This window comes from Rhinatrema bivittatum, chromosome 16 (genome assembly GCF_901001135.1).
Source record: "Rhinatrema bivittatum chromosome 16, aRhiBiv1.1, whole genome shotgun sequence".
NCBI classification, from domain to species: Eukaryota; Metazoa; Chordata; class Amphibia; order Gymnophiona; family Rhinatrematidae; genus Rhinatrema; species Rhinatrema bivittatum.
In genome coordinates this window covers 6,987,267-6,998,790 of record NC_042630.1, presented here as the reverse complement: position 1 = coordinate 6,998,790, position 11,524 = coordinate 6,987,267, and the positions used below count along the sequence as shown (strand labels likewise).

General features: G+C 50.7%; 1 protein-coding gene across 3 annotated transcripts in view; it reads right to left on the bottom strand.

Annotated features, from left to right (window-relative positions):
- Window positions 1-3,346: 3,346 nt before the first annotated feature.
- CARMIL3 (capping protein regulator and myosin 1 linker 3) overlaps window positions 3,347-11,524 on the bottom strand; it is a 96,752-nt gene continuing 88,574 nt past the window's right edge. For 2 of the 3 annotated variants that reach the window (XM_029579353.1, XM_029579355.1), the window contains 5 exons: window positions 10,987-11,117; window positions 10,521-10,737; window positions 10,223-10,330; window positions 9,744-9,857; window positions 3,347-4,098 (listed from right to left, as the gene is read on the bottom strand). In XM_029579353.1, the coding sequence (XP_029435213.1) occupies window positions 4,055-4,098; window positions 9,744-9,857; window positions 10,223-10,330; window positions 10,521-10,737; window positions 10,987-11,117 (614 nt within the window). In that variant the 3' untranslated portion in view covers window positions 3,347-4,054. The remainder of the gene's footprint in view (window positions 4,099-9,743; window positions 9,858-10,222; window positions 10,331-10,520; window positions 10,738-10,986; window positions 11,118-11,524) is intronic. The other variant, XM_029579354.1, reaches the window with a different exon arrangement.

Genomic DNA, 11,524 nt, shown 5'->3' with positions numbered 1-11,524 from the left:
CTTAACCCCCAACTCTTCTAAAACTTGGGGAATCAATGGGCACAGCTCCTCCAGCTTGAACAGCCGGAAAACTCAAGGGTCATCCCCCTCCGGGATTGGGAATCCATCCAAGGCAGGGTTATCCGTGTCGGAATCTCCCATGTTTGGGGAGGGATCAGATCCCAGGCCCGTCCCCTGCGAGTCTGGGGGCAATCTTGCAGCAACCCCAAAGTGTCCCCGCTGGAGGCCGGGTCACCCCGCGCCTGACGGAGACCCAGGGGCCGCAGGGGATCCTGAGAAGAATGTTTGGATCCCCTGCTGGACAGGTCCGCCAACCGCTCCGCTGTCCTTTTAATTCCGGATCTTTGGCCAAAAAGGCCTGATGAAGAAGCAGCACAAATTCAGGAGAGAAGTCCACAGGCTGCTTCCCCACCCCCTGCGGGGGCTCGGGATGCACAGCGTCGTCCGGAGGTGCGCAAACCAGCTCTATAGGGGAAAAGGTGGGGAGGGGAATCCCCATCCCCCGACACCATGAGGTCAGAATCCTCGACTTCCAAGGCAGAGGCAGGAGGCCCGGCGAACGGAGGCCTAACCTAACTGAGCGGCCCCCTCTCGATCCGCAGTTAATGCAGAAAGAGCGCAAATCCAACCTGCCTGTGGCCATCTTGGATTTTGTTGCCATGCGGCTAACCGCGGGAGAGCTCCAACGAAAACGGCACCCGCCGAAAAGGAGCCGCACTTGGCCACCCGATGATGGACCAAAGCGCCTGCAGACTAAAGTACCAGGGCCCGCATCTGCCTGCCCCGAAAGCGTCACTCACACCGCGGGACGTGTGAAAGAACCAGCATGCACCCCGAAAGAATTGAGGGAGCCCCTCCCTTCCTAAAGCGATCACATCTGATGTCGCACCCGCCCAGAGCCACGGGCTGCCGACCCTCGCCCTAGAGCCTGATCAGTCTCCTCCTTGGACTGCAGTATGCACTGTCCCAGCCGGGCCCCGATTAAGACCAGAGGCCTACCTGAGGAACTTCTTAGGTTCTGATGAAATCACTTTTCTTTCTTTCTTTTTTTTTTTTTTTTTTAAATCAAAACTTTAGCTAACCTCAGCAGGAGCAGAGGAAACCAGGAACAGCTTCGGAAGCCGAGGGAACCAAAAGCTTCTGGTTATCAGGCCCACTGGCAGGGTGCAGGCGAAACACAGTCAGGGGTATCTAACCCCTGTACGCCCGGCTCCACTGGAGGGATGGCCCGCAACGGTGCCTAACACCTCAGGGAGCAATATCTCAGCTCAGCTAACCTAAACAAACTACACTTTTTTTTCTTTTTTAATCCTAGACTGCAGGTTTGCATCTCTACCATCTGCTGGAGTCAGAGAGATACTGGGGGGCTGCAGGTAGCACTCTCTCTTATATAGCAGTGTCCAAAGTTTTTGTTTTGACTTAATCTGCTGGTAGGAATGCACAATCCACTGGACTGGAATGATCTGAGTATGTACAGGAAACTGGGATAATTATAGAGGCTGTCACCTCTCGGACTGGAGGTCTCAGGGGTGGGCTCACCACTAGGACTGGAGGGATCAGGGGATGGCAGCAGGGATACGGAGCCTGTCACCTCTAGGACTGGAGGGATCAGGGGATGGGGGCAGGGATACAGAGCCTGTCACCTCTAGGACTGGAGGGATCAGGGGATGGGCGCAGGGATACGGAGCCTGTCACCTCTAGGACTGGAGGGCTCAGGGGATGGGCGCAGGGATACGGAGCCTATCACCTCTAGGACTGGAGGGATTAGGGGATAGACATAGGGATCCGGAGCCTGTCACCTCTAGGACTGGAGGGATTAGGGGATAGACATAGGGATACAGAGCCTGTCACCTCTAGGACTGGAGGGATCAGGGGATGGGTGCAGGGATACAGAGCCTGTCACCTCTAGGACTGGAGGGATCAGGGGTTGGGCGCAGGGATACGGAGCCTATCACCTCTAGGACTGGAGGGATTAGGGGATAGACATAGGGATCCGGAGCCTGTCACCTCTAGGACTGGCGGGATTAGGGGATAGACACAGGGATACAGAGCCTGTCACCTCTAGGACTGGAGGGATCAGGGGATGGGAGCAGGGATACAGAGCCTGTCACCTCTAGGACTGGAGGGATCAGGGGATGGGTGCAGAGATACAGATCCTGTCACCTCTAGGACTGGAGGGATCAGGGGATGGACACAGGGATACAGAGCCTGTCACCTCTAGGACTGGGGGGATCAGGGGATGGGCGCAGGGATACAGAGCCTGTCACCTCTAGGACTGGAGGGATCAGGGGATGGACACAGGGATACAGAGCCTGTCACCTCTAGGACTGGGGGGATCAGGGGATGGGCGCAGGGATACAGAGCCTGTCACCTCTAGGACTGGAGGGATCAGGGGATGGGAGCAGGGATACAGAGCCTGTCACCTCTAGGACTGGAGGGATCAGGGGATGGGAGCAGGGATACAGAGCCTGTCACCTCTAGGACTGGAGGGATCAGGGGATGGGAGCAGGGATACAGAGCCTGTCACCTCTAGGACTGGAGGGATCAGGGGATGGGAGCAGGGATACAGAGCCTGTCACCTCTAGGACTGGAGGGATCAGGGGATGGGGGCAGGGATACAGAGCCTGTCACCTCTAGGACTGGAGGGATCAGGGGATGGGAGCAGGGATACAGAGCCTGTCACCTCTAGGACTGGAGGGATCAGGGGATGGGAGCAGGGATACAGAGCCTGTCACCTCTAGGACTGGAGGGATCAGGGGATGGGGGCAGGGATACAGAGCCTGTCACCTCTAGGACTGGAGGGATCAGGGGATGGGGGCAGGGATACAGAGCCTGTCACCTCTAGGACTGGAGGGATCAGGGGATGGGAGCAGGGATACAGAGCCTGTCACCTCTAGGACTGGAGGGATCAGGGGATGGGAGCAGGGATACAGAGCCTGTCACCTCTAGGACTGGAGGGATCAGGGGATGGGAGCAGGGATACAGAGCCTGTCACCTCTAGGACTGGAGGGATCACGGGATGGGAGCAGGGATACAGAGCCTGTCACCTCTAGGACTGGAGGGATCAGGGGATGGGAGCAGGGATACAGAGCCTGTCACCTCTAGGACTGGAGGGATCAGGGGATGGGCGCAGGGATACAGAGCCTGTCACCTCTAGGACTGGAGGGATCAGGGGATGGGTGCAGAGATACAGAGCCTGTCACCTCTAGGACTGGAGGGATCAGGGGATGGGAGCAGGGATACAGAGCCTGTCACCTCTAGGACTGGAGGGATCAGGGGATGGGCGCAGGGATACAGAGCCTGTCACCTCTAGGACTGGAGGGATCAGGGGATGGGTGCAGGGATACAGAGCAGGTCACCTCTAGGACTGGAGGGATCAGGGGATGGGTGCAGGGATACAGAGCCTGTCACCTCTAGGACTGGAGGGATTAGGGGATGGACACAGGGATACAGAGCCTGTCACCTCTGTGTGTCTGGAGGGATAAGAGGATGGACGCAAGGACACAGCCTGTTCTGTGGTGGAGCAGTGTGCAAGGGAAGCTTCTCCAAGCTCAGCTTCTCATGGTATTTCCCCCTTTCTTTGTGCTGGCAGTTTATTCCTTTGATAGGTCTTTTTCACTGGATTCTCTTCTTTTTCACCACTGAGATCTCTGGCTTTACAAAATAACAGAACAGGGATTTGGACATCGACAAGCGAAGCAGTGGCGGCAGCAGCTGCCAGTTCTAGAAAAGGGCCGGGCAGAAGAAAGCTACTGCAGACGAAGATTGTTGTGAAGTAACACTGGCTGGAGGAGCTGCAGCTGGGTCTCAGGCTCCCGGCATAGAAAGAGTTAGTATTAGACGTTTTTAGCTGCCCGGAGAGAGGACACACACAGGAGAAGTCTGTGGTGATTCTTCTCCTGTGGAGGCACGGTTGGCACATTCCTGTCATGCTTGCTGCAGCCTCTGGGACTAGCTCCATGCCCCCATCTTCAGAGACAGCGTTGCTGATCCAGTGCGAATCATTTCCTGCCCCTCTGCCCATGCCATGGCCAGACACTGAGGGCACTGCTGTTCACGAAGAGCTGTTTGGGTCAGGAGACTGTGGATCCCATGTAGCTGCAGAGAGAGCGAGAGATAGAGAGAGAGGAAAAGTAGATGAGAGAGAGAGAGAATCAAAAAGAGGTAGAGAAAGGGAGATACAGATAAAAAGATAAGATCAACATTAAAAGCTTTGCAAGCTTTCCAAAATGCAGCGGCATGTGTGTCTTAGTAGAAGCCTGCCAGAATGATTATATAACATTCTTCTTGTATGACTTGCTCTGGCTTCCAATAAAGTGGCAGATTAAATTCAAGATTTTGTCGCTTATTCACAAAACACTAAAAGAGCATTAGCTATTCGCCTGGACTGGTCTGACGGGTTGAAATGGAAAGGAAAATAGGTTCTTACCTGCTAATTTTCGTTCCTGTAATACCCCAGATCAGTCCATACAAGTGGGTTTTGCCTCCCTGCCAGCAGATGGAGGCAGAGAGCAAAAACTTTGAGGCACTGCTACATAACAGAGCGTGCCACCTGCAGTCCCTCAGTATTGACCTGTACCCAAGCCAGATATTATTCCCTCAGAACCCTTTCCAAGGAGAACAGGCTACCTAGAGTTGGAACCTCTGAGCTGGAGCCCCCAAAACTTCCAGAAACTCCAAAAACCAGTCTGATAAACTCTGAACAGAAAGTATATACAAACTATCAAGTTCTCCTTATAAAAGGATCTTCCAGGTAAGGAAATTCAGTCTTTCGGTAGCAACGGGGTGGGCTTCTGCACTGAACGAAAATTAGCAGGTAAGAACGAAGTTTCTATTTCCTGACAAACCTAGATCAGTCCAGACAAGTGGGACGTACCCAAGCAACCCTAAACTGGGTGGGCACCCAAAAGACCCGCACGAAGAACACTCTCACCAAAGGCCGCATTCTTCTGCATCCTCGCATCCAAACAATAGTGCTTGGTGAGAGTATGAAGAGAGAACCATACTGCAGCCCTACACATCTCCTGAGGAGATAACAACTGACACTCTGCCCAACAGGCCTCCTGCGCTGTGGCAGAATGCGCTTTTAGCCCCACTGGAACCATGCCACCCTTTCAAATATAAGACGAGGAAATGGCTTCCTCCAGCCAATGAGAAATTGTGGCCTTTGAGTCCTTGTCTCCCTTCTTTGCACCATCAAACAGTACACAAAGGTGATCTGAGCGCCGAAAACTATCGGTGACCACCAGATACCACAGCAATGTCCATTGCACATTTATTTATTTATTTGTTGAGTTTTATATACCGTCGTTCGGTGAAGCCATCACAACGGTTTACAAGATTCAAATGGTAGTTAGTATCTTAACATATGCGAATTAAGATACAGCTTCTTATCCTGAGGGGAATCCCTCAACCACTCCGGAAAGGCTGGAAGCTCCACTGTTTAATTGAAGAGACGGATGAGTGGGGATATGATAGAGGTCTTTAAGAACATGAGAGGTCTTGAACAAGTAGATGTGACTCGGTTATTTACACTTTCGAATAATAGAAAGACTAGGGGGCATTCCATGAAGTTAGCAAGTAGCACATTTAAGACTAATCAGAGAAAATTCTTTTTCACTCAGCGCACAATAAAGCTTTGGAATTTGTTGCCAGAGGATGAGGTTAATGCAGTTAATGTAGCTGGGTTCAAAAAAGGTTTGGATAAGTTCTTGGAGAAGTCCATTAAAGGCTATTAATCAAGTTGACTTAGGGAATAGCCACTGCTATTAATTGCATCAGTAACATGGAATCTTCTTAGTGTTTGGGTACTTGCCAGGTTCTTGTGGCCTGGTTTGGCCACTGTTGGAAACAGGATGCTGGGCTTGATGGACCCTTGGTCTGACCCAGCATGGCAATTTCTTATGTTCTTATTAACATGAAAGGAGGACACCACTTTCAGTAAAAATGACGGCACCTTCTGCAGTGTGACACCAACATCAGAAATGCGCAAAAAGGGATTCCTGCAAGACAGTGCTTGTAATTCCAAAATCCTTCTAGCAGAACATATGGCCACTAGAAACACGGCCTTCAAACTCAGGTCCTTCATAGTTGCTCTTTTCAAAGGCTCAAAAGGAGCGCCCCAAAGTACACGCAGCACTAAACTGAGGCTCCAATCCGGACACAACTTTCACGCAGATGCTTCACTCCCTTCAGGAAACGCACCACATCCGGGTGAAAGGCCAAAGACCTGCCCCGGAACTTGCCCCTCAGGGAACCCAAAGTGGACACTTGCACGCACATAGAACTATAGGCCAGTCCAATCAGTTGCAACTTGTTGCAAAAAAGCTAAGAAATGAGAAATGTCTGTCGTCAGAGGATCTAATCGCTGTTGCAAATACGACTCTAAAACCCTCCAAACGCTGACATTCGCCAGGGACGTAGAGGTTTTCTGAGCCTGGAGAAGTGGGGAAATAACCTGTTCTGAATAGCCTTTTCAGGCGCAACCGCCGCTTCTCAAAAGCCAAGCAGCGAAACAGAAGCAATCATCCCGGTCCGAAAACATGAGACCCTGATGAAGCAACCTTGGAAGGTGAGCTAGCCTGATGGGTGCTTCCACTGTGACATGAATTGGATCCGTGAACCTCGATTGCTGGGGCCACTCTGTCGCCACCGATCCAGGATGTGCCTCTATGCTCCGCAGCACTTACCCGATGAGAAGCCAAGGAGATCCTAATCTCTCTTGCACCTGCTTCTGCAAAAAATCCAGACAATGCAACACCTCTGCTGTCATTCCCTCTTCCTGTTTAAAGCCCTCCAAACTTTCCTCCAGAATATTAACTATAGCGATGACGTCAGCCAAGGTGGCACTTCTGGAACTCAGCTCCTCCGTGGCATCCTTGAAGGGCTGCAGGATTTTTGCTAGCTGACTCATGACTACCCAATCATGATGCCCTAGGGGCTCTGCACACCTATGTCCATTTCCACAGAAAGTTCATGAAGGGGTGTCTGTGCTCCACTAACCTCTGCAGCATCATATAGGTGGAATTCCACCATGTGCCAATGTCTTGAATGAGACGCTTGTGAGGCACCCCCAAATTAGTCTGCTTTTGTCAGAGAACCTGCCCCGCATTCACACTTCTGAGGAAGAACCCTGCTATGTTATTGCACTTGTGTATTAAGTCTTGCAGGTATTCATTCTCTTGGTGCTTGGACTCCAACTGCAGAACTGACTTCACTACCAGGTGCAGAGTGTGTGCAAAACATTGGATGTTCTGAAAGCCCCCGTCGGATATTGCCTTTACCATATTTGCATCACTGTCTAACAATGTTAGTTAGCACCTACTAACCGACATGAGACTCATCCTAAACATTGATAAGACAGAAATAATATGCTGGATAGAAAGAATAACCCTACACATATACCAACACTCAACATAACGAATCAAAAGTCACCCATGCCCGCAACTTAGGAGTAATAATAGACAAGGAACTATTATTCAAGAACCACATCTCTGCAAAAATCAAAGATGGATATCACAAACTCCTAACCCTACGACACCTAAAACCTTTCCTTTCCCCCAACGACTTCAGAACAGTCCTCCAGCTACTCATCTTCTCCAACCTGGATTACTGCAACTCCCTGCTTTTCAACTTACCTCTCACCACCATCCGACCGCTCCAAATCCTCCAAAATACAGCTGACAGAATTCTCATAGGAATGAAAAAATACGACCACATCACTCCGACTCTCATATCACTACACTGGCTCCCAATAAAATACAGGATAGACTATAAAATACTTTTCATAATACACAAAATAATATATGAAAAGCAAACAAATTGGCTAAGTGCATCCATAAAACTCCACTCACCAAACTGAAATCTCCGTTCAGCTAACAAAGGTCTATTAAAAATTCCACCAACTCGTCATAAACTTACCTCAACTCGGAAGAGAGCCATATCCCTAGGAAGCCCTGAACTATGGAACTCCCTCCCAACTGAGCTGAGAATACAACATAATATAAAAACCTTCAAAAAAGAACTAAAAACTTGGATGTTCACCAAAGCCTACCAAAACAACCTATGACTGCATAAACATGCAGACCCAATCCATAGCACGTATGATAACCTGCACAAACTACAACCAAGCCATGTTTATAACGAATAAGATAACTATGTTAACAAGCGTATGAACTTAACATGCGAATGTATTTTTGAACATTCTGTTAAACATCGAAACTTTGTAAACTGTTGTGATGGCGAAACCGAACAATGGTATATAAAACTCGATAAATAAATAAAATAAAATAAATAAACACCTGTACAGTAAGATCCCTGTCGGCAACGGACACACCAGAGCATCCAGTCCCACCACTCTGACTTCTCTCCTGCGACTGAAAAACCTTATCTTTGAATTGGCTTGTGTTGCCATGAGATCCAATTGGGGAACTCCCCATCTGGCACCGATGCGATCCCAGGCCTCCGGGGACAACTTCCACTCCCTCGGATCCAGTTGCTGCCTGCTGCATCGAATCCACCAACATGCTAGCAGGGTCCCTGCCTGGATCCACCAGCCCTCCCTGCATCCGATCCAGACTATCCGTCTCATCTGATGTGTCTTCTTCCACCGCGGACCTCTTGAGACCCAAACCCTGCAGGATCCCTCCAGACTCCATCTGCCTAGGCTTCTTGGCTGCCTGGGACTTCCTGGGTAAAGGCCTTTTGGTCCCTGCTCCGTTCTTTGCCAAATAGGCCTTATGGAGCAGAAGGACAAAATCCGCTGAAAAAGCCTCTGGATCCGAAGAAGGGTGCGGGTCTGTGTCCCCCTGTGTCCGATCCCTTCCCCTGCCACCAGCAGGGTCTTGTTCTGTGGGAAACAGCGTGGGAGGGGAGTCTTGGCTCTGAAACAGCAGCCTGGCTCCCAGTATGAGTAGAAAAAATGACCGCTGGCTCCTCTGACCACCCCCAGGGCCTTCGGAGCCGACCCGGCTGACTTCGTGCTCCTGCCACGCCCTGGAGGTCCTGCAGAGGTCCCAACCCCTCTGGAGACAAAACGTGGCCGAAGTGAGGACCGTTCCATGAGAAGCACAGTTGCAACAAACTTTGCTATGCTGCGCGGGAGATGGCATCCCGGCGTGATCGGGCCTAAAATTAGCCCTGCTGACGCGAGGAAAACAGTGCTGTCCGGTGCTGAAAACAGTCCCCGGGCCCAGGAACAAATTCGCCCCCTTCCTTTCGCACCCTTACCTGCCTCCCGGCAGAGAACAACTCCAGCCGCTCACACTGCCTCAGCCCTGCTCCTCTGTCTTTTTTTTTTTCAATAAACTTAAAACATAAAGCACACAGGGCCAGGGAAGGGAAGAAAACTTAAAAACTTCCCTGCTTCTGAAGGAGGCCAAGTGCTGAGGGTACCCCCCCCCCCCCCCGGCAACGAGGGCAGAGCCAAACCCAGGATCTCCAACCCCCTGCTCGCCCTGCTCTACCTGAGGGAAGGCCCACAGGAGCCTAACAACTTGGGGAGCTGAAATCTCCACAGTGCCTCACAGTTTTGTTCTCTGCCTCCATCTGCTGCTAGGGATGAATAAACCCACCTGTCTGGACTGATCCGGGGTACAACAGGAACCACAATTTGCATACCAGCTACAGGATGGCGCTTCCAGTGCTCCATAGGCAATGAAAAACAGAAGAGGGACGTGCAGGCCCCCGTCTCCTGAATGAAGTGGGGTGGCTGAGGTGAAGCTCACCATGCTCCACACACTCACCCGGGGTCCTGTCCATGGACATGAAGCGCAGGCTGACGGGAAGACGGGCATTGCGCTGAGGAACGTTTCTCTCTGAAGTCCCCTGCTGCTGAGCCCGGCCGTTTTTCTCACCATCTGAGAAAACAAAAGAGACGGATAAATGAATGTGTGCACAGTCCTCCCACAGCTGCTACCCTCGTTGCTTCCAAGGTCATTCACAATGTGCAAAGCAACCGTTGTGTATCTCCAGTCACTCCATGCCAAGCTAGATCTAAATGCAAAGAAAACTGTCTTCTCTTGTAGCTGACATGGAATTCCCAGTGAAATAACCCAGGTCAATGGGTTTACGCTGAAGTTAGTGCACGCCCTGGGGGCAGTAAGGTAGGAAGCTCCTCTGGGGGATTACACAGCAATGCTCCTCTGGAGGCAGTATCAGGGGCAGCTCCTCTGAGGCAGCATACATCAAGCCAAGATATATGGTGGACCTATATATATTGTACCTTGTAATCTTGCCTGGAGGCCACGGTCAGTCCCTAGCTTGTCACAGGACTGTGCCCTCCTGGAGCGCTTGGGCTTCAACGGTGCTCTCCGCTTGGTGGTATCAGGGTCTGAAGAGATGGAAAAAAAGGGTGCAGTGATATTCATCATCTCCCCAGTTCTGTCCTTCTTCCACTTCACTCTCCTATTCTGCGTCTTTCTTTCTGTTCCATCTTCTCAGTATCTCCTCCTCCTCCCTGTCTCTCAGTCTCTCCCTCCTTCTTATTCCTCTCCCATGAATGCTTCTTAGTTTCTCCATACCTTCTTCCTCTATATGTCCTGCTGCATTGCCGTCCACCCACTTCTGTCCTGATTTGGTTACGGGCACAGTTGGATTGGTCTCATCATCACGGTCTGCATCTGCACAGCTTTTCGTTTCCTCCTGGTGGTTATCCAGTGTAGCTCCAAAGGAAGGCTTCTGTCCCCGGGGAGCAGGCACAGGTTTCATTGGCAGGGCCTGAAGAATAGAAGATGGATCCTGGGCATGAACCGAAAAAGAGAGAGTTAATATTTGTGCAACCCAGAGCTCTAGGAAAATCACACAATCAAAATAACCCTCTATCCACATTTCCCTAGACTTATAAAAGTAGAGACTTGATGGTCTGCTTTGAAACCGCAGACAAAGAGCAGAATGGAAGGCAAGTCCATGTTTGTGAGTAGCACTTGTGCCCATAATGCAGCCTCTCCCTTCCTACTTCCCCTCATGTTTTCCTGAGAACTCTTGTACCTTCAAGCATCTACGGCCGTTGTCCAGAGCTCCCCCCTCCTTTGCCTCTTCTCCTTGGTTCATGCGGCCCCCTGTTCTCCATCTAAGAGAATGCTCCTTCTGCGCATCTCGACAGCTGCACTCTTCCTCTGCTGGCAAGACCAAATGGAGAGGCAAGAGGCAAAAATGAGAAATTAAAACAGGAAGGAAATACAAGAGAGGGAGAGAAGAAAGGTAGAGAGCAAAGGAGGACACGGAGAAAAGTCAAGAGTGGGAAAGGAGAAAGTGAGAGAAGATATGGAAGAATAAAAGGATATGAAGGCAAGAAGAGAAGCGAAGTAGCATGAGAACACACAAAGGAGAGGAAAGACACACAAAGAATAGGGAAGAGGAAAAAGTAGCAAGAGAGAGGACATGGAGATGAGAAAAGAGCAGGAGAGGAAAGGATAAAGGGATGTGTTCTGAAAAATATCAAGAAAGTGAAGTTGCTTATCTATAACAGATGTTCTCTGTGGTGAGCAGATCAAATCAGCTGTGACAGCATCATCGGATGACATCA